Genomic DNA, 27,620 nt, shown 5'->3' with positions numbered 1-27,620 from the left:
TTCTGGTGTTAAGCAACATTAACACGTTCACTCTCTTTCAACGTAGTTTAACATTAACATGTCCGCTCTCTTTCAACGTAGTTTAGTAACATTAACATGTCCGCTCTCTTTCAACGTAGTTTAGTAACATTAACATGTCCGCTCTCTTTCAACGTAGCTTAACATTAACATGTCCTCTTTCTTTCAACGTAGTTTAACATTATATATCTGCTCTCTTTCAACGTAGTTTAACATTAACATGTCCGCTCTCTTTCAACGTAGTTTAGTAACATTAACATGTCCGCTCTCTTTCAACGTAGTTTAACATTAACATGTCCGCTCTCTTTCAATGTAGTTTAGGTTTCTTTTCCAGCATGTTTTGTGTGAGTGGAAATGGAGCATCTCAAATCAAATGTAAAAACAAAGCTGTTAAATGTATCTCTTCTCTCCAGAGACTGAGCTCTCTCTCTCCGCAGCATGACCTCTGCCGTGACCCCGCCTCAGCTGAACGGCTTCTGTTTCACACAAGAGTACCTGACTAACTCTTCTCTCTCTCTCTCTCTCTCTCTCTCTCTCTCTCTCTCTCTCTCTCTCTCTCTCTCTCTCTCTCTCTCTCTCTCTCTCTCTCTCTCTACCAGTCCAGAGAGGTATCTAAGGGGAAACAGGGGAAACAAGGGAAAAAGAAGAGCGACTCGTAACAGTCAGAGGTCATCCTGGTATGTGGATCATATACAAACTTTACACAGAAAGTTATTTCAGGCCTCCCATGATTGCACGATTTCACGATAGCTGGATTCTTCACTGATTTTTCATAGGCATTATGTCCTGCACCATGGAAAAACATAAACAGCACGGAATCCTACAGAATATTGCTCAAATTACCTGCAGTTTCATATCACCACCAGGGTCGTATTTCTCTGCATCAAAGCGATGCTCTAATCACTGTAGCCAGACAGTAGGACGTAATTATATTATTTCAGCCTTCAGCCTATATTATTTCCAGAATGTATTTGAAACACTGCTAATGAATATGGGTTGTTTCTATGGCAACCATAGAATTAGAGTGAAATGTTATCTGTATAGAGTTAGAGTCAGATGTTATCTGTATTAATACCATAGACTTAGAATATATATTATATCTGTACTAATAGCATTTAATTAGAATATATATTATATCTGTATTGATTCCATAGAGTTAAAATATATATTATATCTGTATTAATAATAACAACAACATATAATTAGAATATATATTATATATGTATTAATACCATATAATTAGAATATGATATCTGCATTAATAACATATAATTTGAATATATATTATATCTGTATTAATACCATATAATTAGAATATATTATATCTGTATTAATACAATATAATTAGAATATATAGTATATCTGTATTAATACCATAGAATTAGAATATACTGTATATCATATCTGTATTACTACCATATAATTAGAATATATATATTATATCTGTATGTATACCATAGAATCAGAATATATATTATAAATTAGAATATATTATATTTGTATTTCTACCATATAATTTGAATATATAATCTGTATTAATACCATAGAATTAGAATATATATTATATCTGTATTAATACCATGGAGTTCAAATATATATTATATAATTAGAATATATATCTGTATTAATACCATAGAGTTCAAATATATTTTATATTTGTATTAATGCCATATAATTAGAATACATATCTGCATTAATACCATAGAATTCTAATATATATTATATCTGTATTAATACCATATAATTTGAATATATATCTGCATTAATACAATAGAATTAGAATATATTTATTATATCTGTATTTAATTCATCTTCTAGGTCCCGTGACTCTTATGTGTGAAAACACACACCGTGGGAGGAGCCAGAGAGCCTGGTCCAATCAGCTGTCCTCTTCTGACGCTTCCACTGTAAACGCATGATCTTCAGCAAGACAAAACAAAACGTTTGATTTTATTTCGCATGAGCATGTCAACAAACTCACTTCCCTGTCAGCCCGGCCTGCTGTCCGTCTGTCCAGCCTGCTCACAGGCAGGTGTGAGGCGGGGGCTTTCTTACCCCTCCACCAATGAGAGGAGTGCTTACAATAGTAGCCCCCACCCCCTGCCCCTCATCATCTCTGAGACCAAAGAGGCAGCAAACAGGAAATGCTGATTTTTGACTTGGTGACTCTCCTGGACCCAGAACACTGAGGACTTACCATGTGGTTCTTTTATAAAGATAAATACATAATAGTAATAATAATTATAATGCTAATAATAACAATTGAATAAAATGGGTGGTTTTGTTGTATGTAAATGACACTGTATAAATACAAATAAAAAAACCACACAAAAAAAACATGTTAGTAGCTTCACACATGGTTTATGCACTGTTTGGTTGAGCTTGGAGGCCATCTTAGCGAAGTCAGGTTCCACTGTCCCAGCATGGTTCAGTTTGGAGGCCATCTTGGCCAGGTCAGGTTCCACTCTCTCGGCATGGTTCAGCTTGGAGGCCATCTTAGCGAGGTCAGGTTCCACTGTCCCGCCATATCTATGGTGTGTGACCTCACACGGTCTTGCATAATGAATAATTAAGAAAAGAATGAAGTGTAAAAGAGAAACAAAACAAAAAAAATATCTGCTTGATTTTGAACCAAGGATGTTTGAACCAACTGTTATTCTGCAGGATGTTCAGTCTGCAGAAGAGATGGTCTTCTGATGCATGTATCTTCACCTCCTTCCTGTTGTTTTAAAGGTGAAATCTGTTATGCTGTCAAACAGCGCCCCCTCGGCTAAAGGGCCCCACTTGGTACTGCGCTTTGTCATGTTACACGTTTAGATGTTTGTTAACATATTTACTTTTAGTTTGATGTGTGGTTTGGAGTTGAGTGGAGACAGGGGGGGAGGGGTTGCTAAACTAAACTCCAACCCACACATCGGACCAAACCTACCGACGTCAGCCCATGTCACCCCACTTCTTAGAGACCTGCACTGGCTCCCCATTGCCGCACGAATCCGCTTCAAGGCCCTCGACCTGGCATATCGTTGCGGCAAAGGGAACGGCTCCCGCCTACCTCCGGTCAATGGTCTCTAACGACACACCCTCAAGACCTCTACGGTCTGCATCTTCTGGCCGCCTCAGACCTACTCCTATCCGAGCTCCAGGGAGGGTCATCAAAGAGAAGCCACCTATTCTCAGTCCTTGCCCCACAATGGTGGAACGAACTTCCCACCACAGTTAGGACAGCCGAAACGCGACCCAATCTTTCGCCGTTGACTAAAGACACACTTCTTCAACCATTATCTGAAATGAAAAGAAAAAAAAACACTTACAGTAACCTTCTTATTGTCATGCACTCTTCCTAATATACTAACATACACTCAACACTGTAGCACTCAAGTCTGAACACTTTGATGAACATTGTTACTCAGCTGATAGAGTTGTACCCTTCCTACTGACTTGTCATACAAAACTTGTAAGTCGCTTTGGATAAAAGCATCAACTAAATGACAAAATGTAAATGTAAAACGAAACATGTTGAAACAAAGTGCAATACCACTCTTTTGCCCAGAGGGCGCTGTTTAGCGGTATTACAGACTCTACCTCCTGATGCAAAACACTTTATTACTGGTAGAGACTGGGTTGGTGAGTCTTTATTACAAATATAATTATGCCTCTTAACGTTCTACACACATACACACACACACACACACACATGAGTGGCAGGATAGAAACGCTTCACAAGGTGGATTCAGATCCATGTCTTGTCTCAACCACCAGAGCCACCACCTCTTTAGTTTGAGCCCTGATGATGTCACCATGGATGTAGCAACACACCCCCATTTTTGTGTAATAGCAGTGTCACTTTATGTCTCTAACTCTGCTGTGGGGTCAGACGGGGGTTATTTCGGGGGTTTGGTGACTTCTACTGGTATCTTGATTTTTATTTTTTATTAATTTTAACGTACAAACAGTGGAATTGAGAGAAACAGCTGCTGTTTAACTCTCGGTGGCCCAGAACAATCAGGATGACATCATCTATAATGACTCTATTGTTCTGCGTTCATATGGAGAAATATCTTCAGAAATTTAATTAAGGTTAATTTGTGATTTCTGTATGACAGGTACATTTATATAAATACTGCCAAACACACGTTTTGGGAACTGCTGTCCAGTTTCTTAAAGATTAGATTCTTCTAAACAAGGCCCCTTTGTCTGAGCTGCCGGGAATTGAACAGGAGCTGTTTATTTTAGGAAGCATTATGTATGAAGATCCAACAGCCTACACTGTAATTATTTAAGCAGAAAATAAATTGTGTTTAAACTGAAAAGCAGCGAGTCTGTCTGAGTTTCTGACTGGAGAGATGTGCTGGGGCTTCTTCTTAAATGGCCCTAAATGATTCTATAGATCAGGGGTTCCAAAAGTCGGGGTCGCGAGCCGCCGCGGGGGGGGGGGGTCGCCAGATGATTTAAAAAAATCAATTTTTTTTTTTTTTATGCAGTCAGGCCACTGAACTTAGAAGCAGGCCAGGCCAGTGTTTCTAGTTGCACCAGCGCAATAGTTAGGTAACCTAGGTGGGGAACAACCAGGAGATCACTGCAACTCACACAAGTTGGAGAACTATCTCTCTCTCTCTTTTGCTCTCACACACACACAAGGGAGCCGCATGTGATTGGTGGAGGCGGGACCCTTACAACAAACTGCTAATCATTGACACATGCTAGCCTGTAATAATCCCCCCCAGAAAAATCTACTTTGCATTTGATATATTGCAAATATATGCCATCACACACTGGCATTTAAAGGGTTAGAATTATAAAATTAATATGTGGTGTTATGATAAGGGCTGAAGTTGAATAAGATTGTATTTTTTATCAATTACAAAAAAACTGAAAATCCATAAAAATCAGTGTTGTTGCTAATCATACATATGCTAGCCTGTTTTTTAACAATCATTTGTGATGCCATCACAAACACTGGCATTTAAAGGGTACAAATAAAATAATTCCTGCACCAGAATGCAGGAAATGAAGTCTTTGTAACAAAAAATTTCCTGGTGGGGGACATTAAAAAGTGGCCTGACTGGGGCTATATTTTGCACTATATTTCCTGGCCTGAATGATTTCCCCAGTCCGGCCCTGGTTAAAAGCCTCCAATGCTTATTAGTGTGTGTGCGTTTGAGCGTCTGCATGTTTCAACCATACATTTCCATTTATTAAAAAAATATATATATATTATTATTTTTTAATTATTTTTTACCTCCTATAATAGTGGGGGTCGCGGCTCTCTGACACTGTTGTTTGGGGGTCGTGGCCTGAAAAGTTTGGGAACCCTTGGTCCCCTGCTATAGATCAGTGGTTCCAAAAGTGTGGGCGCGACCCTCTAGTGGGGTGTGGAGGTACTGCAGTTGGGGCGCGATTCATTTAGCCTATACCAAAACTGATAAACGCCAATGTAAAAAAAGTTTTACTGACTCTCATGTGTTATACAGAGCACATTCAGAAGCCTAAATATGTTTTGCCACAAAAGGTGGCAAATTATTACACAAATTATTATTATTTGAATGGAAATAAATCTCCTATCCGGCCTACAACTACATTTTTTATTAGGCCTAATTATTTCACAGTGGCACAGGATTGCCAAGCTTTTGTTCATGTTCAAATTCAATATAAAACTATAATTGTGTCTTTGTTGTCTTGTTATGAACTCATTGGATGCCAGACCCGAGATAAGTCGGGTTAACTCGCCGAGGCTTGAGCGCCAAACCCGGAAAAAGTCGGGTTTTCATCGTTATTTCTTTTATTCGATATTTCCATTCATTATCCATCCAGGGAGCCTGGTGTTATCATAGGGCAGTGCTTCTCAAACTTTTTCTGTCAGGCCCCCCTTTGGCGGACCAAAATATCTTTCAGGGCTCGGGTTTTGATGAAATTTACCACGTTTATAACTTCTGTCAAAACCTCATTCAGCTCAGGGCTAAGCTGTCTTGACGCTGGCGCCTCTCTGTGAATTTACAGTGCGTCCATTGCGCGTTTGGCGAGACCCCCTTGATGAGCGCCTGTAGCCCCCTCCTTTTCCTTGCCATGGCCTGCACACCATCAGAGCAAAAGCCCACACAGTTCTCCCATTTCAGTCCATGTTCTGTCAGGTAACTGTCAATAATTTTGAGAGCTGTCATGGATGAAAAGCCAGCTTTATTGGGTTGTTGTCGCAGACTCACTGCATGTTCAATTTGCGGCTCGTATGGTACTTCCTTCCTATACCCAGTTAAATCTGTCTTCATATCTCACGCCCCAAAGGCGATTAAATGAAAATCTACTTCATTCATAAAACACGGCAGGCCTGTGTGTGACTATAGTACTTGTTGTCAGCGATGGGATTGTCTTCTTTATAGATAAATAAGCCATTGTTGTTGTAGAGCCGCCCGTGTTGTTGTGATGATGCATCACTAGAGCAAGACTCGCTATAAATGTTTCAAAGTGTAACTCAACTGAAGAAGACCGTATAGCCTGCTGTCTAACTAACAACAAGGCTATATTGCTCCATTCAGTGTTTATTATAATAACCTATTTGAGCTCATCATCACCGACCAGGGAACCCACACTGTGGCCAGATAATAATAAACAATAGCGCACAGACACAGCCGCTCATAGCGAGGGGGGCGTAGGTCAGTGGCCAATCAGAACGCAAAACGGGAACCCGGAAACACGAACGCGTTGGTAAAAGCATACACGCGTCCGGGTCGGCTATTTTTCTCCGGGCAAGGGAAGCGGTTATAACGCTCAGATTGAGAAGAATCAAGTACTCCCGATCCATGTTCTGTGGTGGATTATGTTGGCGACACGATGGACATCAATACATGGAATGGCGACCAGATGATTGGAATATTCTTTTTGGGGTACATCCTAGTCAAGGTAAGGGCTATGTGATATCAATCTTGCATTGATCTATCTATCTATCTATCATATGCATTTGATTTTTTTATTGTAGCGTGTGTAGGGATGGAACGCCAATGCATTTAGTATAATACACGTTGCGGGCTATTACCAGCCTCCCAGGAATTACCCTAGACCGCTCTAAAACCATACTTATATTCACCACGCTATAAAACGGGAATGTATGGATGAAAAAATTATTTCTTTTTCACATATTGAACGATATATACTCAATGTCAAATGGGCCATAGTATTGTATCGATAGCTATAATATAGTTATAGCCCTGCAAACACTGCCACGTATTCCTATACTTTAGAACACTGGCCTTTGAACCACACATCATAATAATTCTGCCTCGTGAACATTGGCAAGCTTTCCATTTTTGCACAAAATGAGTTCCCTTCTATCACAAACATTATTGTTTAAGCATTTTTGGTTGAAATAAAATGATACGTAATTATTTTACGATTAATTGCTGATTAAATGTTGAGCTATAGATTGTGGAGGAATACACACAGAAAGGTACACCATGCCAATGTTCATGCTTTATTTGTTTTAAACGAGACGATTTAGAAATGTGTCCATTGGAAATACATTGCAATTTCAAGCGAGATGGACCGGCCAGAATGTTAGGTAGCATAGGATAGGAAGGGTGATAGGAAGCATGTTAGAAACAGGTTCCAAGCTCGAGGGGGCAGGGATTATTTCAATGGACAATGATGGAAATGAATTCATGCATACATGTTTTTACTGCATAGGTGTAGCAACGACAATAGGCTCACTATGGCATTCCCATGTTATAAACAGGGGCCAAATAACTGATTCCCTGAGGCTCTGAGCAGCGAACCTGTATGCAGTGGTCCCCAAACTACGGCCCGCACCTCCACATTTGGCCCGGCCCCCTAGAGGCCCGGAGCTTTAAACTTTTTTTTTCTTTTTTTCTTTTTTTAAGATGGCATCCCCATTATCTGTGCTGAATGTTTGTTAGTGTTTGATATTTTTTGTTGGTTTTTAGTACTTTTAAACATCCATTTTTAGTAAGTAGTAGTTTTCATTTGATCCTATAATTTTTTCATTCACCGATTTGTGGACTTTTTTTTTAGTGTCCTGAAAGGCGCCTTATAAATAAAATGCATTATTATTATTATCATCCAGGGGAAAAGACACTTTGGATAGTAGGGACTGCATCTCTGCCTGTCCTGGCCAGGAAACACTTTGCAACTGTGATCTCCTCTGGCAGTAGTTGGATATTGTAATGTGTGGCGAGGGATTGCAGCAATTCCACTGAGAGAAACTGGTCTGAGGCTGGATAACATGCCTGTATGCCTCTCATAAGTTGTTCTCCAACTTATGAGAACCTGCTCTCTAGCTCTTGCAGCATTCTGACGAGGACTGGATAGAACAGTCTCTGTCTCAGCTGATCTCCTGAGCTGAGGTCTGAGCTTGTGCCACAAGATGATTCAACTACATACTTGTCCACGTCCATCCTTTTCTGCTTCCTCTTTTGGCTGGTAGTACAGTATGTTTCTCAATCCCAAGGCCATTACATATGGCCTTTGTCCTGTCATACATGTCCACTGCCATCTCTGAGATGCGATAACCTTTGAGTGTGTCCTGCACTGTGCTTTTAAATAGTACAGAGCTAGAGCTACAGTAGGTGGTCTGTAGGTACTGTATATTTATTTCATAAATAGTGTTATTTATTTCCTGACTTTTTTTTCTGTGAAGATCCCGGAAAGGGTTATTAATATTTGGTTATGTGTGGCTTTCTGGAAAACAATAAATGTTTACGTTTAGGCACCCCTGCGATCGTCACACTTTTTCTGTTACAAACTGACCCCGGCCCCCACCAGAGAAGGGAAAAGTTATGTGGCCCTCACAGGAAAAAGTTTGGGGACCCCTGCTGTATAGTATCACCCTCTTGTGTTCAAAAGATGCAACTTCATACTGAATTTACTGTATTTCATTACAATGATGGAAATGAATTCAAATACACACACACACACACACACACACACACACACACACACACACACACACACACACACACACACACTACTCACAGACACAACTGATCGCATAATCCCTGCCTGGAGATATCATAATACAATTGTACAACTTCTAGGAGCAATTTGAGCTCCTCTGCTGAAAGGAAGAATAAACCCCCAGGGTGAGCTTCAGTGAGCATGAACCAGCACAGAGGAGAAAGCACCCAGGATGAGCTTCAGTGAGCATGGACCAGCACAGAGGAGAAAGCACCCAGGATGAGCTTCAAGACAATGTCTCTCTCTCTAGAGGCAAATCCTTCCATAGAATCCATCCTAGAGGCAAATCTTTCCTGTGACAAAATGGCATCCAAGGTAATAAAAAAAAGTCAACCAACGAACTAGATTCTTGTACCGGATCTCCTCTCTGGTAAACAAGAATACCCTGAATACTCGCACTTATTCAAGGGTACTACGACTATGCTTGCACCTCATGGTACCAAAGCACCTCAAAGGCACTAAAAACAAGATTACAAACATCACAAAACAAACTGGTCAGACTTCTACTTGACCTTACCCCTAGAACCCACCTCACCCCTGCCCACTTTGACAACCTAGGATGGCTTAGAGTAGACGACAGAGTACAGCAACTTGCAATGGGCCTGGTCTACAAGATACACTATACGACTAAGGTACCCATGTACATGTCAAAATACTAACCAAAGGTCAGTGAATACCACGACCACAACACCAGAGGAAGCTCAACAAAACATGTTAAACCCAGATTCGGCTCAAACAAGGGACTAAACACGTTTCGCAATTATGCCACATCAATGTGGAACACCCTACCCAAAACTGTAAAGGAATGTGAATCCCTACCCACATTCAAAACCGCTCTTAAAGAGCACCTACGGGAGGCTGCAATTCGAAACTGGCCACCGTAAATGTCCAAACCCCTTCACCCCCTCCTAATAGACAGTCTCCTCCCCACGCATGTATATATTCTCTCCCCACCATATGTATATTTCTCTCCCACCCACCCACCCCCTCCTACAGTCTCCTCCCCACCGTATGTATATATTCGCTCCCCACCATATGTATATTTCTCTCCCAACCCACCCACCCACCCCCTCCCCATCATATGTATATACTCTGTCAGGATCTATGGGTAACAGTACTGTATATTTGCATATTGTATATGTCACAAATGTAACAGTACTAAATACCTGTATGTCATGTATGTCCCTATGCCATAAATGTCATGTATGTTGTGTATTGTCATAAATGTCACTATGAATTAAAAATGGGGGACCCTGATGTAAACAAGACAAACGTCTTTCTCTGGTCTGCATCCCCTTAACAATTGTGTGTATTGAGCCGTACTGTATTGTACCCATTCTAAAGTTTTCATTCATTCATTCTCTCTTGGTCAGCCGTTCTGCCCCTAGTGGCGGCATACAGGAAATGCACTTAGCATCTGTGACGCTGTGTCCTTGTTGGCAGAACCTTGTGAAACTTTATTACAACCAGAAACTAGAGACCTGGGCCGTGGATGTGTAGCACTTGTGTCACTAACAGTAACAGCTGTTCGCCATGGGCACAGTTCCAGGTTCGAATGAGAAGAGGAGTAATATGCACAATTAAAAGAATAGTAGACCAGAGACAGAGTTATAACAATGACGGTGTTTTAATTAAAAGCGCGCTAGCTAGACAGTAATAATACATACAGACGTAAAGTACAAGTAGTGGTTTGAAGTATCCCTTTTTGGTTCTTTCAGTAACCTCTCCTTTCGGGAGGGTTAGTTCGATATCAAGTCCTAGGTTGATTGGATCAACACATTAGGGTTGGTTCAGACGTCTCTGAGGTTATCTCTAGCTAAAAGCTAGGTTTAAGGTTGGATATTGGATGTATCCTTTTATCATCAGTAAACTCTATATCAGTTTATCATCTCAATAGGTAAATGTTTAAACATATTCATTTAAACCTTTAAGTACCCTTTAAACCATCTTTCTTTACAGGAGAACCATCAGTGATTCAACTATAATCAATATGTCATCAATGGTGTAGTGGCCGACTGTCATTCCTGGGTGTGCTGACAGTCGTCCACAATGCACCCGCTAATGTCCCTCTTCACGCTGTACCAAAGTTGTGATGTTGAATGAATTGAATGTCCAAAGTTGCTCCTCTTATGGTTTACAGGGTTTATTGTTGTCCAAAGGTAAATGATAGTGAATGAAGGGTTAAACAGAACAGTCGTCAATTGCTCCGTGGTCAGTTCCAACAGTGAGACAGGTTTGAAGGTAAAACCTCAGCAGGTGCATGAGATTACAATGATCACCTATGGCTACTTATAGAAGTGGGGCTATAATGGGTGGTGAGCCCCCTAGTGTCCAAACATAAATAAGACACTAGTGTATGGTAACCAAACAGTGTATGGTTCTAATATATATATAATATAATATATATATATATAATAATAATATAATAATATATAAATCCACCAAGTTGGTTTCTGCTTCTACACAACGGCCCCTTAATTGTGCATTAAATCACAATTACAAAATTATATATATAGCAAAGAAGCTACCGACACAATCTATAATCAATGTCAATGTCCTCAATAATAATCAATATGAAATTATAATTCTAAACACGAAGAAGCTTGACTTGGTCCTGGTTTTCGCTTGTTGTCCCTGTGCATGGGAAGAACAAATTAATTAGTGATTCAAATAACAGTCAAGGTAACTTAATAATAATATTCAAAGTGTTTTTTGTTTTGTTTTAACAAACAGAGCCACATAGCTCTGATAGGCATATAGCCAATGTCTATTCAAAGTTCAACAGAGCCCTATAGCTCTGATAGGCATATAGCCAATGTCTACTGGTTGTGACTCTCCATCAGGGTTGTCAGGACTGTCGGCGGTAAGTCGGTCGGGAAGTCTCAGCCATTCTTTCCCAGGTTTCCTTACGCCGTCGTCTTTTGTAGTTTCTCCTCTTGGAAACTGGCATATTCAAAAGTGTTTGGCCATCACCGGCCCCGGTAACACCATGGGCTTCACTTGATAAGCTTCTTCAGGTAGTTGCTTTTCCATTTCTTTGTCTTTGTTTTCATTGTCGGAGGCTCCTGTAGTGATGTCAAAACTCTTGCTCCGTTTCTCGTATTCTTTTGAAGTTGTATAATTTTTCTTAGATGTTCCGTCTTTCTTCCCTCTCTGAGACTCAGCGGTCAGAGAATCATCTACTGGCTCATCCTCCACAATCTGATATGAATCCCACACTTCTTCTGATACTTCTATCTGGGTGCTGCTCTTTCCCGTTGGCTTGTCATCTCCTCCAACACTCTTATCCTCCTCAGCAGGTCTTTGCAGAGTAGAGCTATGTTTTAGGAGATGCACTTCTATGCTTGTTTGATGTAGATCAGTGTGAGACTGAGGGGCTTGGGTATGAGAGGTTGTTGGCAGCACATGCCGGCTTCGACCAGCAGGGGCAGCACATCTTGTTTTAGCAGTATGGCTTGGCCACTGGTCCACCTCTTCTACTCCATCGTCTTCCTCTTCTTTATCACTGTCCTCCTCCTCGTCTTCATCACTGTCCTCCTCGTCTTCATCACTGTCCTCCTCCTCGTCTTCATCACTGTCCTCCTCCTCGTCTTCATCACTGTCCTCCTCTCCTTCATCACTCTTGTCCTCAGCAGGTCCTTGCAGAGTAGAGCTACGTTTTGGGAGATGCACTTCTATGCTGCCGTCTTTCTCCTCTTCAGGACGGTGCTGTTAAATATATTATTATTATGTGCGCCCTTGCTCATTTGTGTTCTACAGAGGGCGATGTAGTAAATCCAGTACGTGACGTCACTGACGTTTCCTTTCCATTCCTGTTCCGGTCTATTATTTGTCAATGATTGTTGTTGATATATATAGCGGCACTACGACCGCATCTCGCCCCGCCTGAGAAATAAATATGCCTACGAGGCTAAAGATGATCAATGAGTCAATTGAGTTCCATTCAATCGCCACCGCAACGCACTCCGTTTAACAGGTTATGGGCCGAGGAATGCCAGTCTAGAGCGACAAGGTGAATAGAATAATATACTAACTAAACCGGGAATGAAGACGGTACCGGGAGATTTCCGTGAACAGTGAAGACACGTGATTGATTGATTGATTGAAAACTTTATTAACAGATTGCAGAATGGGTACAATACAGTACAGCTCAATACACACAATTGTTAAGGGGATGCAGACCAGAGAAAGACTTTCGTCTTGTTTACACCAGGGTCCCCCATTTTCAATTCATCAGGACATATATGACATACATGACATACAGATAGTCAGTACTGCTACATCTATACATTTATGACATACCAGATTTGCAAATACAGTACTGTTTGTGATACAGAAGGAGTCAAGAAAAGGGAGTATATACATTTGACGTAGAAACTGTACATTGGAGGAGGTTGGGTGGGGGGGGTTGGGTACACTGGGATATTGACAACCATACTGGGTAATTTACATTGGAGGTGGTTGGGGGGGGGGGGGGGGGGCACACTGTATAAACAAGCAAAACTGTACATTGAGGGGGGGGAGACTCTGTACAAACAAACAAAATTGTACATTGGACTATTGACAACCATACTAGGTAAATGACTGTACATTGGAGGGGGTTGGGTTAGGATATTTACAGGGGCCAGTGTTGAATTGCAGTCTCCCGTAGGTGTCTCTTGAGAGAGGTTTTGAAAGTGGGTAGTGATCCACATTCCTTTACAGCTTTGGGTAGGGCGTTCCACATTGATGTGGCATAATTGCGAAACGTGTTTAGTCCCTTATTTGAGCCGAATCTGGGTTTAACATGATTTGTGGAGCTCCCTCTGGTGTTGTGATCGTGGTATTCACTGACCTTTGGGAAGTATTTTGCCATGTACATGGGTACCTTGGTCGTGTAGTGTATCTTGTAGACCAGGCCCATTGCAAGTTGCTGTACTCTGTCATCTACTCTAAGCCATCCTAGGTTGTCAAAGTGGGCAGGGGTGAGGTGGGTTCTAGGAGTAAGGTCAAGCAGTAGTCTGACCAGTTTGTTTTGAGATGTTTGTAATTTTGTTTTTAGCGCCTTTGAGGTGCTTTGGTACCATGAGGTGCAAGCATAGTCGTAGTACCCCTGAATGAGTGCTCCTGCCAGAGTCTTCAGGGTATTCTTGTTTACCAGAGAGGAGATCCGGTACAAGAATCGAGTTCGTTGGTTGACTTTTTTTATTACATTGGATGCCATTTTGTCACAGGAGAGATTAGCCTCTAGGATGGAACCCAGGTAGGTAATTTCATCTTTCCTTGTGACAATATTGTCACCCACTGTAACTGAGAAGCCGTCGGTCTTGCTGAGTTTGTTATTTGAACCGAAGAGAATGGACTCTGTTTTGCCCATGTGTAATGATAGTTTGTTATCAGCGAGCCATATGCAGATTCTGCCTAGTTCCGAGCTGAGGGTTTTTTCAACCTGTAACTTGTTCTTGTCAGAGACCAGCAGGGCTGAGTCGTCCGCAAACAGGAACAAGTTGCAGTCACAAGCTGACGACATGTCATTTGCATAAATTAGGAACAGTAGCGGTCCTAGTATGCTTCCTTGTGGAACACCACAGCTCACTGTGAGAGGGGGGGATAGGGTACCGTTTACCTCCACCATCTGTTCCCTCCCCTCAAGGTAGGATTGCATCCAGCTCACTGATAGACTATCAAAACCAATTGCTTTTAGCTTGTCAATCAGTCACAGAGTTTCTACAAGCCGCAACCGAACGTTTGGATAATAGTAAACTCTGAAGAAACGTGAAAATGGCTGTAGCAGGAACAATACACCAGCAGATTATATTCGATGGAAAAGAAGATAGATATGATCTGTGGGAGACGAGATTCCTTAGCCGTTTACACATTCTGAAGCTGAAAGACACGATTTTGCGAGCGCCCATTGGTGAAGCTGCATTAGCTGCAGACGCAGCGAGGAATGCAGACTGTTACGCCCAATTAGTGAATGCGCGGCTAGACGATAAGAGCCTTTCATTGATAAGACATGATGCAGCCGATGATGGGAGGAAAGCCCTGCAATTATTGAGGGAGCATTATTCGGGAAAAAGCAAGCCCAGGATTCTAAACCTGTACACATCATTGACCACCATACAAATGGAAGACAATGAGACTGTGACTGATTACATGATAAGGGCTGAAAATATAATGTCAGCTCTTCGTGATGCAGGAGAGAACTAGGGATGCACGATAATTATCGGGCCGATAATTATCAGGCCGATATCAGCAATTATGACGTGAATGAATGAATGAATGAAAACTTTATTAACAGATTGCAGAATGGGTACAGTGCAGTACAGCTCAATACATACAATTGTTAAGGGGATGCAGACCAGAGAAAGACTTTCGTCTTGTTTACACCAGGGTCCCCCATTTCCAATTCATCGTAGAACGTCATCCCGATAAACCCGATAACGTTATTAATAGCTCCGATAATATATAATACATTTTTTGGTTAAAAGAAATCCGTTGTGGGTGGATTTTAGGGGTGTAAAAAGTACTCATAAATTATACTTAAGTGAAAGTATGGGTACTGTCTCAAAATCTGACTCAAGTAAAAGTCAAAGTATCTGGCTAAAAAACACACTCGAGTAAAAGTAAAAAAGTCCTACTTTTAAATGTACTTAAGTACTAAAAAGTAAAAGTACATTTATTTTTAAAGGGATAGACCAGGGGTCTCAAACTCATTCCATTGTGGGCCAAGTTTTCATTTTAACTATACATTGCACCAGGTGAGTTAGTTGAAGAGGTGAGCCAATTAGTGAAATCATCAGCTGGTGTTTAGGCAAGGCTGGAATGAAACCAAGCATACACTCTGCCCACAATGGAACGTGTTCTGTGATAGACAATGCTGAAATGAAAGAACAGAGGACACTTTTTTTTGCATTAAAATTATTTAATGCACTTCTCCATTGAAGGTAAACTAACATGGACGGCATTCACATCACACCATGAATAATATCACAATATTAATATTAAAAACAGAATGGTGTATCCTGAATAATAGCATAATGCGGATTTTGTACTCCAAGTGAATGTCGTTTAAGGCACTGACCAAAACATTGAAAGTATGGGAGCCCTTCAGTCTTCTGCAGGCAAGTGCAGCAGAACGCCTTTCAAAGCTTTCAGTGTCGATCCAGTGAGCCGTTACCCCAATGAAACCTCTTCATTGGGCTGTCCAGCAATCCATTCAACTTCACTCATAGCAGCAGTGACTTTCTCTTTCATGGTTTGAGCAGCTTTGCTGATCTTCGAGTGGACAGTGGGCCTGAGTCGTAATGACGTTAGTGCTTGGTCGCAAACCATTTATTAGGTTTTTGAATGATGGCAACTCAACAACACTATAAGGTTGGAGTCCCTGAACTATGTATTTTTTATGTAGATAGGGCCATGGATGTTTGCCTTGTCCGTCCACGCTGTCGCCGACCGTTTTGTCCTCTTCATCACTCATTGTGGCCATCTTCTATGGCTTGTCACTCTGACTGTCTATTCTTCTGATAACAGGTGTTTAATCAAAGATCCCCGCTTTCTAGTCTGCTTCTAGGCTTGCTCAAGGATCAATCAGCATGGCTATGGTCGGGTTCATTTTCCATTGATGGGGATTTGATTGGCTGTTTACCTGTGGTCGCAGGATTAATAACATTAACGTTAGATTGGCCAGATAAACAATTCAAATATACTAATTAAAATGGTTGGACCTGCGAGATTTGTACTTTGTACTTTGTAGGTCTGCATTTTAAATGTAAGGAGTAAAAAGTATGTTTTTTTTCTCTGAAATGTAATGGAGTAAAAGTACAAAGTATACAAACCTAATAATACTTGAGTAAAGTACAAATCCCTCAAAACAGTACTTAAGTATTGTAACAAAGTACAATTACTCAAGTACTTTACACCCCTGGTGGATTTGGATGAAGGGCGCTTGTTTTTATTATAGCCTCCTCCCGTTTTGCCAGTACTGTGGTATGACTGACAGCGTGTGGTTTAGGAACAGGGAGTTTTACACAAATCCAGCTCTCCCTTTCTTGGCTGTGACGTAGTCACATTACATTCGGAGACAGACAGTCGATCTGCCAATTAGGTCCCTCCGCTTGCACCCACCTCTTCTTCTTACCACCAATCAGAAGCTCTCGTTCGTTTATTTACCTCCGGATTGTCGGCCAATATTCTACTCGGAGCTATAACGTTAGCTGCTCCCCGCCAGCCACATTGACAAGTACCAGCGCTTATACATTACTGGCAAATGTCTTGTTGCACTTGTGGCAACGAGCGTTGTCAGCATCGACTTTAGTAAAATAGACCCAGACTTTTTTTGAGGAATTTAAACATCGCAAACTAATCTTGTTGGCCGTTTTCTATCTCTCCTCCCTCGGTCTCTCTCTGCCTGCGTGAGCCGGCTGTGCTCTTACACACACTCACTCACACACACACACACACACACACACACACACACACACACACACACACACACACACACACACACACACACGCACACACGGGTGCTGTCGAGAGCAGAGCTGTCTGAGGCTGAGGTTAGACTAGTGTATTCCTGGCGTTTTTTTATACGTTTTTGACGACGTATCATGTCCTATCTACACAGAAACGCGTTTTTTGGCGTTTTTTTGTGGATACGGCTGAAACGCAAAATTGTGTTTGCGTTTGGAGATACGCAAAAAAAACGCTTCGACAACAGCGTGTAGTCAGCACGCTAGCCGTTGTTGCGAAAACGCCCATGCGCAGTAGATACCATCTGCGTGCCCTTCCTGTGTACAGTGTGTGTGTGTTTGGGACAGAGCTCCGTGTCCCAAATAGCTTCAGCTACCATGTGTTGTCAAGTTATTGTTATAAGGACCCCAGTCCAAGCTACAACAGTCTGCATTCCCTTAACAATTGTTTGTATTGAGCCGTATTGTATTGTACCCATATGCAATATGTTAAATAAAGTTTACATCCATTCATTCTGCTAGCATTACCGATTGCATGAGCAACTGGCTAACGTGAGCTATCAGGATTCAGACCCTGTTAGCTCAGAGTTCCTCTTTCAACTTAACAAGCATTAAACAAAATGGCCCAGTCATCTATTCACCTTTGTTTAATACACACAGCGTTGTCTCTAATGTTATCTAACTACTGATAGCTCGCGATATCATCAGTTTCGTGCTGGCTAAGTAGCGTGAGCTAACGTTAGCTTCTAGCCACAATGCTATATTGTTAAAATGGCATACTCCATTGACGTTAGCATGCAGCTAACAATGCTACAATGATACCGATCGTTTTTAGACTAAACTATCTGCTCTTGGTGGTCACTTGTGTTGATGTTAGTTTTGTTTCATCAACAAATGACAGGCAGAACACACAGTGAATGTATCCGTTTTGTTTATTGCACTTTTATTAGGCTTTGCTGAAAAAAGAATTGCTGCATTGAGTGAGCAAGCAAGATGGTGGCGCGGCATAGGCGCCTGCCTTATTTACATTTCTTTGCTGGAGCTTCCACCAGGAAGTGTATAGGCACATTCGTTCTGATTGGTTGAAATTGCCTTCATGTTTGCCACCTACTGCCACCTACTGCTTTGGCAGTGTACTACATCAGTGTGCTTGGCTGACAAAAACGGAAAAAAAACGAAAGTGTGACTCGAGGCGCATGACGTCGCGGCGATACGCGGCGATGCGTATAAGAAAACAATACGAAGATGATACGAAAGGTGTAACCTCAGCCTGAGTGAGTGAGTGTGTGTGTGTGTGTGTGTGTGTGAGTGAGTGTGTGTAAGAGCACAGCCAGAGCAGAGCGCAGGCAGAGAGAGACCGAGGGAGGAGAGATAGAAAACGGCCAACAAGATTAGTTTGCGACGTTTAAATTCCTCAAAAAAAAAAACTCCATAATTTCTCGAGTACCGATAGCAGTACCGATGACGTCGGAGCTTATAAACACTAAAAAGAAAAAAAAATTTGATTACAAAATATATATATATATATATATATATATATATATATATATACATTTAAAAAAAATTATAATACAATAAATATCGGTTATCGATATCGGTTATCGGCTTGAGGAGCATAAAGTTATCGGTATCGGTGTCAAAAAATCAATATCGTGCATCCCTAGAGAGAACATGAGTGATGGGCTGCTTGTAGCCACTATTCTGAATGGATTACCAGACTCATTTAGGCCACTAGCTGTCCATGTAACACAGAATGAGGACAATGTTACATTCAAAGACTTCAAGAGAAGACTAAGAGTCTATGAAGAGTCTGAGAAAATGAGGACAACTGGCACTGCATATACAGACAGTGTGATGAAGACTAGCACAAGGCAAAGCAAACAAGGCACCAAGACATATAGGAAGGATGGGGAAGCCACTCTGACATGTTACAGGTGTGGAGAAAGAGGACACACCCGAAACAGGTGCACCCGAAAAGTGTGGTGCAGTCACTGCAAGAGCAACACACACACAGAGTCCCTGTGCAGGAAAAAGGGAAAAGAAGGAGCAAGAAAGGTCGCAGAGGTGGACACCGACGACGACGATCAATGCTTCATAGCCAAGCATGCAAACAACGAGAGGCCGTTAGCCAACGTGAAGAAAAAGGGGATCATGGTGGACGCCGGAGCGACATCCCACATCGTGAATGATATTGCCAAGTTCAAGAGCTTTGACAACACATTCCAGCCTGACACCCACTCAATGGAACTGGCAGATGGGACCAAGTGCAGCGGGTTGGCACAACGCAGAGGAACGGCGCTGATCTACCTACTAGACAACGAGGGACGGCAACAAAGAGCACAGCTACAGGATGCACTGTATATGCCGACGTATCCACATGACATATTCTCAGTGGCAAGAGCAACCAATGCAGGAGCAACGGTGACTTTCAAAAAGGGGGACAGCCACATGATCGCCAAGAAGGGCAACAGGTTTGACCTCCATGAAAGTGGTAATCTGTTTTATTTGCCAACTGTTCAGAAAAAATTTGATACATGCAATATATGTCATGACATGCAAACTTGGCATGAAATATTGGGTCATTGCAATTATGAGGATGTACAAAAGTTACTGGGTGTGGTAAAAGGTATGGAGATAAGAGGCAGTGCAGTCAGGCCAGCACAGCTGTGTGAAATATGTACAAAAGGTAAATTCACCCAGACAAGGAATAGGGAGCCGGACAGAAAGGCTACAGAACCTTTACAGATGGTCCACACTGATTTAGCCGGTCCCATGAGAACCCCAAGCTTAGAAGGTCATAAGTATGCACAGTCTTTTACAGACGACTACTCAGGTGCCATGACTGTGTATTTTCTCAAATCCAAAAGTGATGCAGTACACGCCACAGAGAGGTACTTGGCAGACTCAGCCCCTTATGGAAAAGTTAAATGTTTACGATCTGATAATGGAGGTGAATTTACAAGCAAGGAATTCAAAGCACTGTTAACCAAAAATAGGATTAAGCATGAGACATCTGCGCCCTATTCACCTCACCAAAATGGCACAGCAGAGAGAGGTTGGCGAACCCTCTATGAAATGGGCAGGTGTATGCTGTTAGACAGTAAGTTGCCAGACAAGCTGTGGAGTTATGCTGTACAGACGGCAGCCTATGTGAGAAACAGGTGCTACGGTAGACGCACAAAGAAGACACCATATGAGATGCTCACAGGCAAGAAACCAAACATGTCCAAATTTCAGAAATTCGGATCTGTATGTTTTGCCTACACACAAGAGAAAGGGAAGTTAGATCCCAGATGTGAGCAGGGTCTTTTTATTGGCTATGACAAAAACAGCCCAGCTTATCTTGTGTACTATCCAGACACAGAGAAGGTCAGAAAACACAGGTTAGTGAAATTCACAAATGAGACAGCCAAAGAAAAAGAAACACAGACACATGGATCACACATTGAATATCAGGACAGAGATGCACAGTTACACCCCAGGATCCTTGAAAATGAGGGAAATGATGATGAAGAAATGGAAAATGCATCAGGTCAAAGTGTTCAAAGTGATGTTTCTGAGGCTAAATGTGAACAGCCTAGCACTGAGTGTCAGGGTAGAAGGTACCCACCTAGAGTTAGGAGAAAGCCAGTGTACCTTCAGGATTATGTGACTGAGGATACAGCAGACAGACTGGTAACATGTGTAGACTCTTGTTATAGAGCAGTTTGTGACATACCACAAAATTACCAGGATGCCATAAGCTCAACCAAGTCACATCTGTGGGTAGACGCAATGAATGATGAAATACAGTCACTGAAAGAGAATGACACATTCATGATCACCCAGTTGCCACCAGGCAAAAAGGCAGTGGGGGCGAGGTGGGTCTATGCTCTCAAGAGTGATACTGATGGATCAGACAAATGTAAAGCAAGATTTGTGGCAAAAGGTTACAGCCAAAAGCAAGGTATTGACTACGAGGAAACATTCTCACCTACAGTTGACATGACAACAGTTAGAGTGGTCATGCAAAAGGCAGTGCAGGAAGATTTATTTTTACATCAATTGGATGTCAAAACTGCATACCTGCATGCACCAATTGATCGTGAGGTCTATGTGGAACAACCTGAAGGTTATGAGATAAAGTCAGAAACAGGAGAAAAGCTAGTATGCAAATTACAGAAATCCCTATACGGTTTAAAGCAGTCAGGCAGAAACTGGAATGCTCTGTTACATGCATATCTCACTGAGAATGGTTTTGAACAAAATCCTGCTGATAACTGCCAATACACAAGGGAAAAACAAAATGAAAAAGTGATTCTAATTGTATTTGTTGATGATTTAATCATTGCTGGTAACAATGAGGAGGTTGTGAAAGGTGTCAAAATGATGCTTGCTGAGAGGTTTAAAATGAAGGATCTGGGAAAATTAAAACATTTTCTAGGGATAGATTTTAACCAGTCAGAGGGTCAAGTCACAATGTCACAACAGAGGTATGTGAACAAAATCCTCTCCAGATTTGGAATGCAAGAGTGTAGGTCCAGAGAGACCCCATGTGAATCAAAACTTGAATACACAGAAAATGCAGAAACATTTGGAGACCCGAGGATGTATAGAGAGGCAGTGGGAAGTTTGATCTATTTGGCTACATGCACTAGACCAGATTTAAGTTTTGTAGTCTGTAAACTTTCCCAGCATCTTTCTGAACCAAGTGAAGAGCATTGGAACACTGTAAAACATGTGTTCAGGTAAGGGTACAACAGACCGTGGCTTATGTTTTAAAAAGAATGATACAGGTGAACTAGGCCTAATAGTCCACAGTGATGCTGACTGGGCATCAGACGTTGTAGACAGACGTAGTACCACAGGGTACTGTGCCAGTCTAAGTGAGAGAAGCTCTCTCATTTCATGGAAGAGTAGAAGACAACCAACAGTTGCACTTTCTACCTGCAAGGCAGAATACATGGCCTTAGCATCAGCCATACAGGAGTGTATGTATTTGCAACAGCTACTCAAGGGTATTGATGGATGTCAGTATGCACAAACCAAGGTTTATGATGATAACCAAGGAGCTATTGCACTAGCCAGGAATCCTGTAAACAGGCAAATATGTAAACATATTGATATAAAATATCACTTCATAAGAGAAACTGTGAATAGTGGGAGGATATGTTTGGAATATTGTCCTACTGACAACATGATTGCTGATGTGATGACAAAACCAGCCACTAAGCTACAACTGAAGAAGTTTGCTCAGTATTTGTTTGGCACTTAGTTAGAGTGAAAGAAAAGCATGGATGTGCCAATATGTTTTTTTTTGTTGTTGTTTATTTTGTATTGAAGGCCAAAGAGGGAGAATATATATATATATATTTTTGTTTTGTACCACAATAAGCTAAGTTCGAGTGGGGGTGTTAAATATATTATTATTATGTGCGTCCTTGCTCATTTGTGTTCTACAGAGGGCGATGTAGTAAATCCAGTACGTGATGTCACTGACGTTTCCTTTCCATTCCTGTTCCGGTCTATTATTTGTCAATGATTGTTGTTGATATATATAGCGGCACTACGACTGCATCTCGCCCCGCCTGAGAAATAAATATGCCTACGAGGCTAAAGATGATCAATGAGTCAATTGAGTTCCATTCAATCGCCACCGCAACGCACTCCGTTTAACAGGTGCCGCTTGGTCAGCCCTTTTGGACCGGCTGCGACTGCTGTTGTCCTGCTTCTGGGAGCTCTTGTTTTAAACACTGGAGGGTCAGTAGTGGTTTTGTTATGTGCATCTTCCTCTTCTTCATTCTCTGAGGAGCTGCAGTTGTGCACATCATCTGGTTTCCCAGTACACTCTTCATCTGTGGAATCATCTGATGCCTCTCTCTCATCATCATTTTCCTCCTCATCTTCATCAGGTGTACATGTAGCAGAGTTAATGGTTGGTTTTGCTGGTGCTGTTTCAGGTTCTTCTTGCATTTAATTTGCAGCACTCTCCTCCACAGCTGCCACACTGTATTTCTCCCTTTCAATGTCTGACACAGTGATTTCCTCTGTCACTGCTTCTTCCTCTTTGTTTTCGTCATCGGCGTCCTCTTCTTCATCATCGTCTAATTCATTCTGAGGAACTGTCTGAGGAACAATCCACTCCTTAGAGGGAACATGAGGCGCGATCGCTTTGTCGTCCTCTTCTTCATCATCATCGACGCCGTCCTCTTCCTCACAGTCACCGCCCACATCACCATTGTCATCTGGTTCATTCTGAGGAAGTGTCTGAACCCATCAGGTCACCCTCCACCATCCACTCCCTGGAGGGGACATGAGGTGCGATCGAACAGTCATCCTCATCTTCATCATCAACGTCATCATCGACGCCGTCCTCTTCCTCACCGCCCACATCACCATTGTCATCTGGTTCATTCTGAGGAAGTGTCTGAGGAACAATCCACTCCTTGGAGGGGACATGAGGTGCGATCGAACAGTCATCCTCATCCTCGCTGCTGATAAATAAGCCATTGTTGTTGTAGAGCCGCCCGTGTTGTTGTGATGATGCATCGCTAGAGCAAGACTCGCTATAAATGTTTCAAAGTGTAACTCAACTGAAGAAGACCGTATAGCCTGCTGTCTAACTAACAACAAGGCTATATTGCTCCATTCAGTGTTTATTATAATAACCTATTTGAGCTCATCATCACCGACCAGGGAACCCACACTGTGGCCAGATAATAATAAACAATAGCGCACAGACACAGCCGCTCATAGCGAGGGGGGCGTAGGTCAGTGGCCAATCAGAACGCAAAACGGGAACCCGGAAACACGAACGCGTTGGTAAAAGCATACACACGTCCGGGTCGGCTATTTTTCTCCGGGCAAGGGAAGCGGTTATAACGCTCAGATTGAGAAGAATCAAGTACTCCCGATCCATGTTCTGTGGTGGATTATGTTGGCGACACGATGGACATCAATACATGGAATGGCGACCAGATGATTGGAATATTCTTTTTGGGGTACATCCTAGTCAAGGTAAGGGCTATGTGATATCAATCTTGCATTGATCTATCTATCTATCTATCATATGCATTTGATTTTTTTATTGTAGCGTGTGTAGGGATGGAACGCCAATGCATTTAGTATAATACACGTTGCGGGCTATTACCAGCCTCCCAGGAATTACCCTAGACCGCTCTAAAACCATACTTATATTCACCACGCTATAAAACGGGAATGTATGGATGAATTTTTTTTTCTTTTTCACATATTGAACGATATATACTCAATGTCAAATGGGCCATAGTATTGTATCGATAGCTATAATTTTTTCAAGTTTCTTTAATAGTTGTCATACAGAAGTACAGAATACTTTCATACAAAATGCTTCTTACTGTTACGCTCCAGAGACTGTGCTAGACAAGATAGTATCAAATAACATAGTATAGCATGTAAATTAGAGGTAGAAAATGAGGTCACAGTGTTCAGTATAGACATATGTACAATGTTCGATGCAGAATAGACATAACTGAGTTACCATATAATATACAATACTATGCAGTGTACTAATGTACAATATTATATAGTGCAAAGCAGAAATGCAGAAATGGGATGAGGTACAATTTAGGTACAATTTACAGTAAGGTGTACGAGTTGTAGTGCAATCCTTCATCAATAAATATAAAGTGTGGGGAGTGGGTGCTACAGTGTGTTTTTTTAAAGTGAGTGTGTGCTATAAAGTGTGGGGAGTGGGTGCTACAGTGTGTTTGTTTAAAGTGAGTGTGTGCGTGTGGATGTGTGTGCTATGTGCGTTTGATGGTTGTTGTTGTGTAGTGTTCATTGTTCATTAAGCAGCCTGATGGCCTGGGGATAGAAGCTTCTTCTGAGTCTTTCTGTGCTCGCCTTGAGACTCCGGTATCGCTTGCCTGACCGCAGCAGTTCAAAGAGGCAGTTGTTCGGGTGGCTCGAGTCCTTAATAATTCTCTTAGCCTTCCCCCTGCACCGCTTGTTGTAAATGTTCTGGAGGGTGGGGAGCCCCCCTCCGATTGTGCGTTCGGCTGAACATGTCACTCTTTGTAGTCTGCTTCGGTCTTGTGCAGTGCTATTCCCAAACCAGGAGGTGATGTTGCCAGTCAGGATGCTCTCTATTGTACATGAGTAGAAGTTCTTAAGGATCTTCTGACTGACTTGGAACTTCCTTAGGCGCCTGAGGAAGTAGAGGCGTTGTCGTGCCTTCTTCACAACACTGTCAATGTGTGTGGTCCATGTCAAGTCCTCGGATATGTAGGCTCCGAGGTACTTAAAGCTGTTGACTCTCTCAACCGGTGCCCCGTCGATGCTGAGGGGGCTGTAGTCCTTGACCCCCGACCTCCTGAAGTCCACAATCATCTCCTTTGTTTTGCTGACGTTCAGGGAGAGGCTGTTTTCCTGGCACCATCCCGCCAGGACCTTGACCTCTTCCAGGTAGGCCCTCTCGTCGTTGGCAGAGATCAGGCCCACCACCACTGTGTCGTCGGCAAATTTGATGATTGTATTGCTACTCCGCTGAGCCACACAGTCGTGTGTGTACAGGGAGTAGAGGAGGGGACTCAGAACACAGCCCTGGGGGGCCCCTATGTTGAGGGTGATGGATGAGGAGGTGCAGTTGCCTGCTCTCACCACCTGGGGTCTGCCCGTCAGGAAGTCCAAGACCCACTGGCAGAGGTCATAGTTCAAGCCCAGGTCCCTGAGCTTGGCTATGAGTTTGGAGGGGACTATGGTATTGAATGCCGAGCTGTAGTCGATGAATAGCATTCTCACATAGTTCCCCTTCCTCTTGTCCAGGTGTGATGCTGCTGTGTGCAGCACATGGGCTATGGCGTCCTCCGTGGACCTGTTGGGGCGGTATGCAAATTGCAGGGGGTCCATGTTGATGGGGAGGGAGGAGCAGATGTAGCCCTTTACTAGCTTCTCAAAGCACTTCATGGCTATGGAGGTGAGAGCTACAGGGCGGTAGTCGTTGAGGCAAGCAGGCTTGAATTTTTTGGGTACAGGGATAATAGTGGACTTCTTCAGGCAGGTGGGGATGACAGCCTGTTCTAAGGACAGGTTAAATATGTCAGTGAATACCGGGGCCAGTTGGTCGGCACAGACTTTTAGGACGCGGCCGGGGATGCCGTCCGGTCCTGCTGCCTTCCTGATATTCACTTTTTTAAAGGTCCGCCTCACCTCATGCTCTGTTACCCTGAACACTGAGTCTCCATCAGCAGCAGACCCCCCCCCCATTGCCGTGGCTTGTGGGCTGGTGTTGTTATTACCAGCATCAAACCTTGCATAGAAGGTATTGAGGTCATTTGCTAAGGAGATGTCACTGTTCAGTTTGAGGGAGGTGCCTTTGTAGTCTGTCATCGTTTTGAGCCCCTGCCACATAGCTCTGGAGTCAGCCTGTTCAAACTGGAGTTCAATTTTATCTCTGTAGCGCCGTTTGGCCTCTGTCACTGTCCTCCTTACGTTGTATCGCGCCACCTTGTGGTCATTCATGTTGCCTGCCACCAGGCCGTTGTTGTATGCTTTGGTGCGCGCTTTCAGAGCTTCACGGACGGATTTGTCTACCCATGGTTTTTGATTTGGGTAAACTCTAATTGTGGTAGTGGGGATTGTTTCTTCCACCAAAGTACGAACATAGTCCAGCACTGTCTCCGTGTAGACATTAATGTTATCTGTGTCGCGGAACACGCTCCAGTCTGTGCACTCGAACGCAGCCTGGAGCGTCCCCTCCGACTCCACATCCCATTTCTGCACCTCTCGCAAGACTACAGGTGTGCTCTTGATTCTTTGTTTGTACTTTGGAGAAAGAAATATGGCCGCATGATCAGACTTCCCAAAGCCACTAGCAGAATGAGCCTTGTAGCCACCCTTGAATTGCGAGTAACAGTGATCTAAAATGTTACCGCCTCTGGTGTTACAAGTCACATGCTGATAGAAGTCAGGCAAAACCTTTCTCAGATTGGCGCTATTGAAATCACCCACTATTACTACTAACGTTCGCGGCTTGGAGTTTGTTTACCTCATCGTGAAGTCTGGAGAGAGCGACACTATCGCTGGCTTGCGGTGGAATGTACACTCCTACAAGGATGATCGCCGTTAACTCTCTCGGAAGGAAGAAAGGACGACACTTGATTGTTATATATTCCAGGTTGGTGCAGCAGTGGTTCGATAATTCCTTCACGTTGGCTGGATCGCTCCAATTGT

At 42.5% G+C, this 27,620-nt stretch overlaps 1 protein-coding gene across 1 annotated transcript in view; it reads left to right on the top strand.

The window, feature by feature from the left end:
- Positions 1-23,913, top strand: part of ank3b (ankyrin 3b) — a gene marked incomplete at its 3' end in the record, with an annotated part of 393,887 nt that extends 369,974 nt beyond the window's left edge. The window contains 1 exon segment of the mRNA XM_084323081.1: positions 23,689-23,913. Coding sequence (XP_084179207.1) covers positions 23,689-23,913 — 225 coding nt within the window.
- Between the last annotated feature and the right edge of the window lie 3,707 nt (positions 23,914-27,620).

This window comes from Notolepis coatsorum, assembly GCF_963971535.1.
Source record: "Notolepis coatsorum genome assembly, chromosome: 10".
Classification (NCBI taxonomy): domain Eukaryota; kingdom Metazoa; phylum Chordata; class Actinopteri; order Aulopiformes; family Paralepididae; genus Notolepis; species Notolepis coatsorum.
This window is presented reverse-complemented; position numbering and strand designations above follow the sequence as displayed.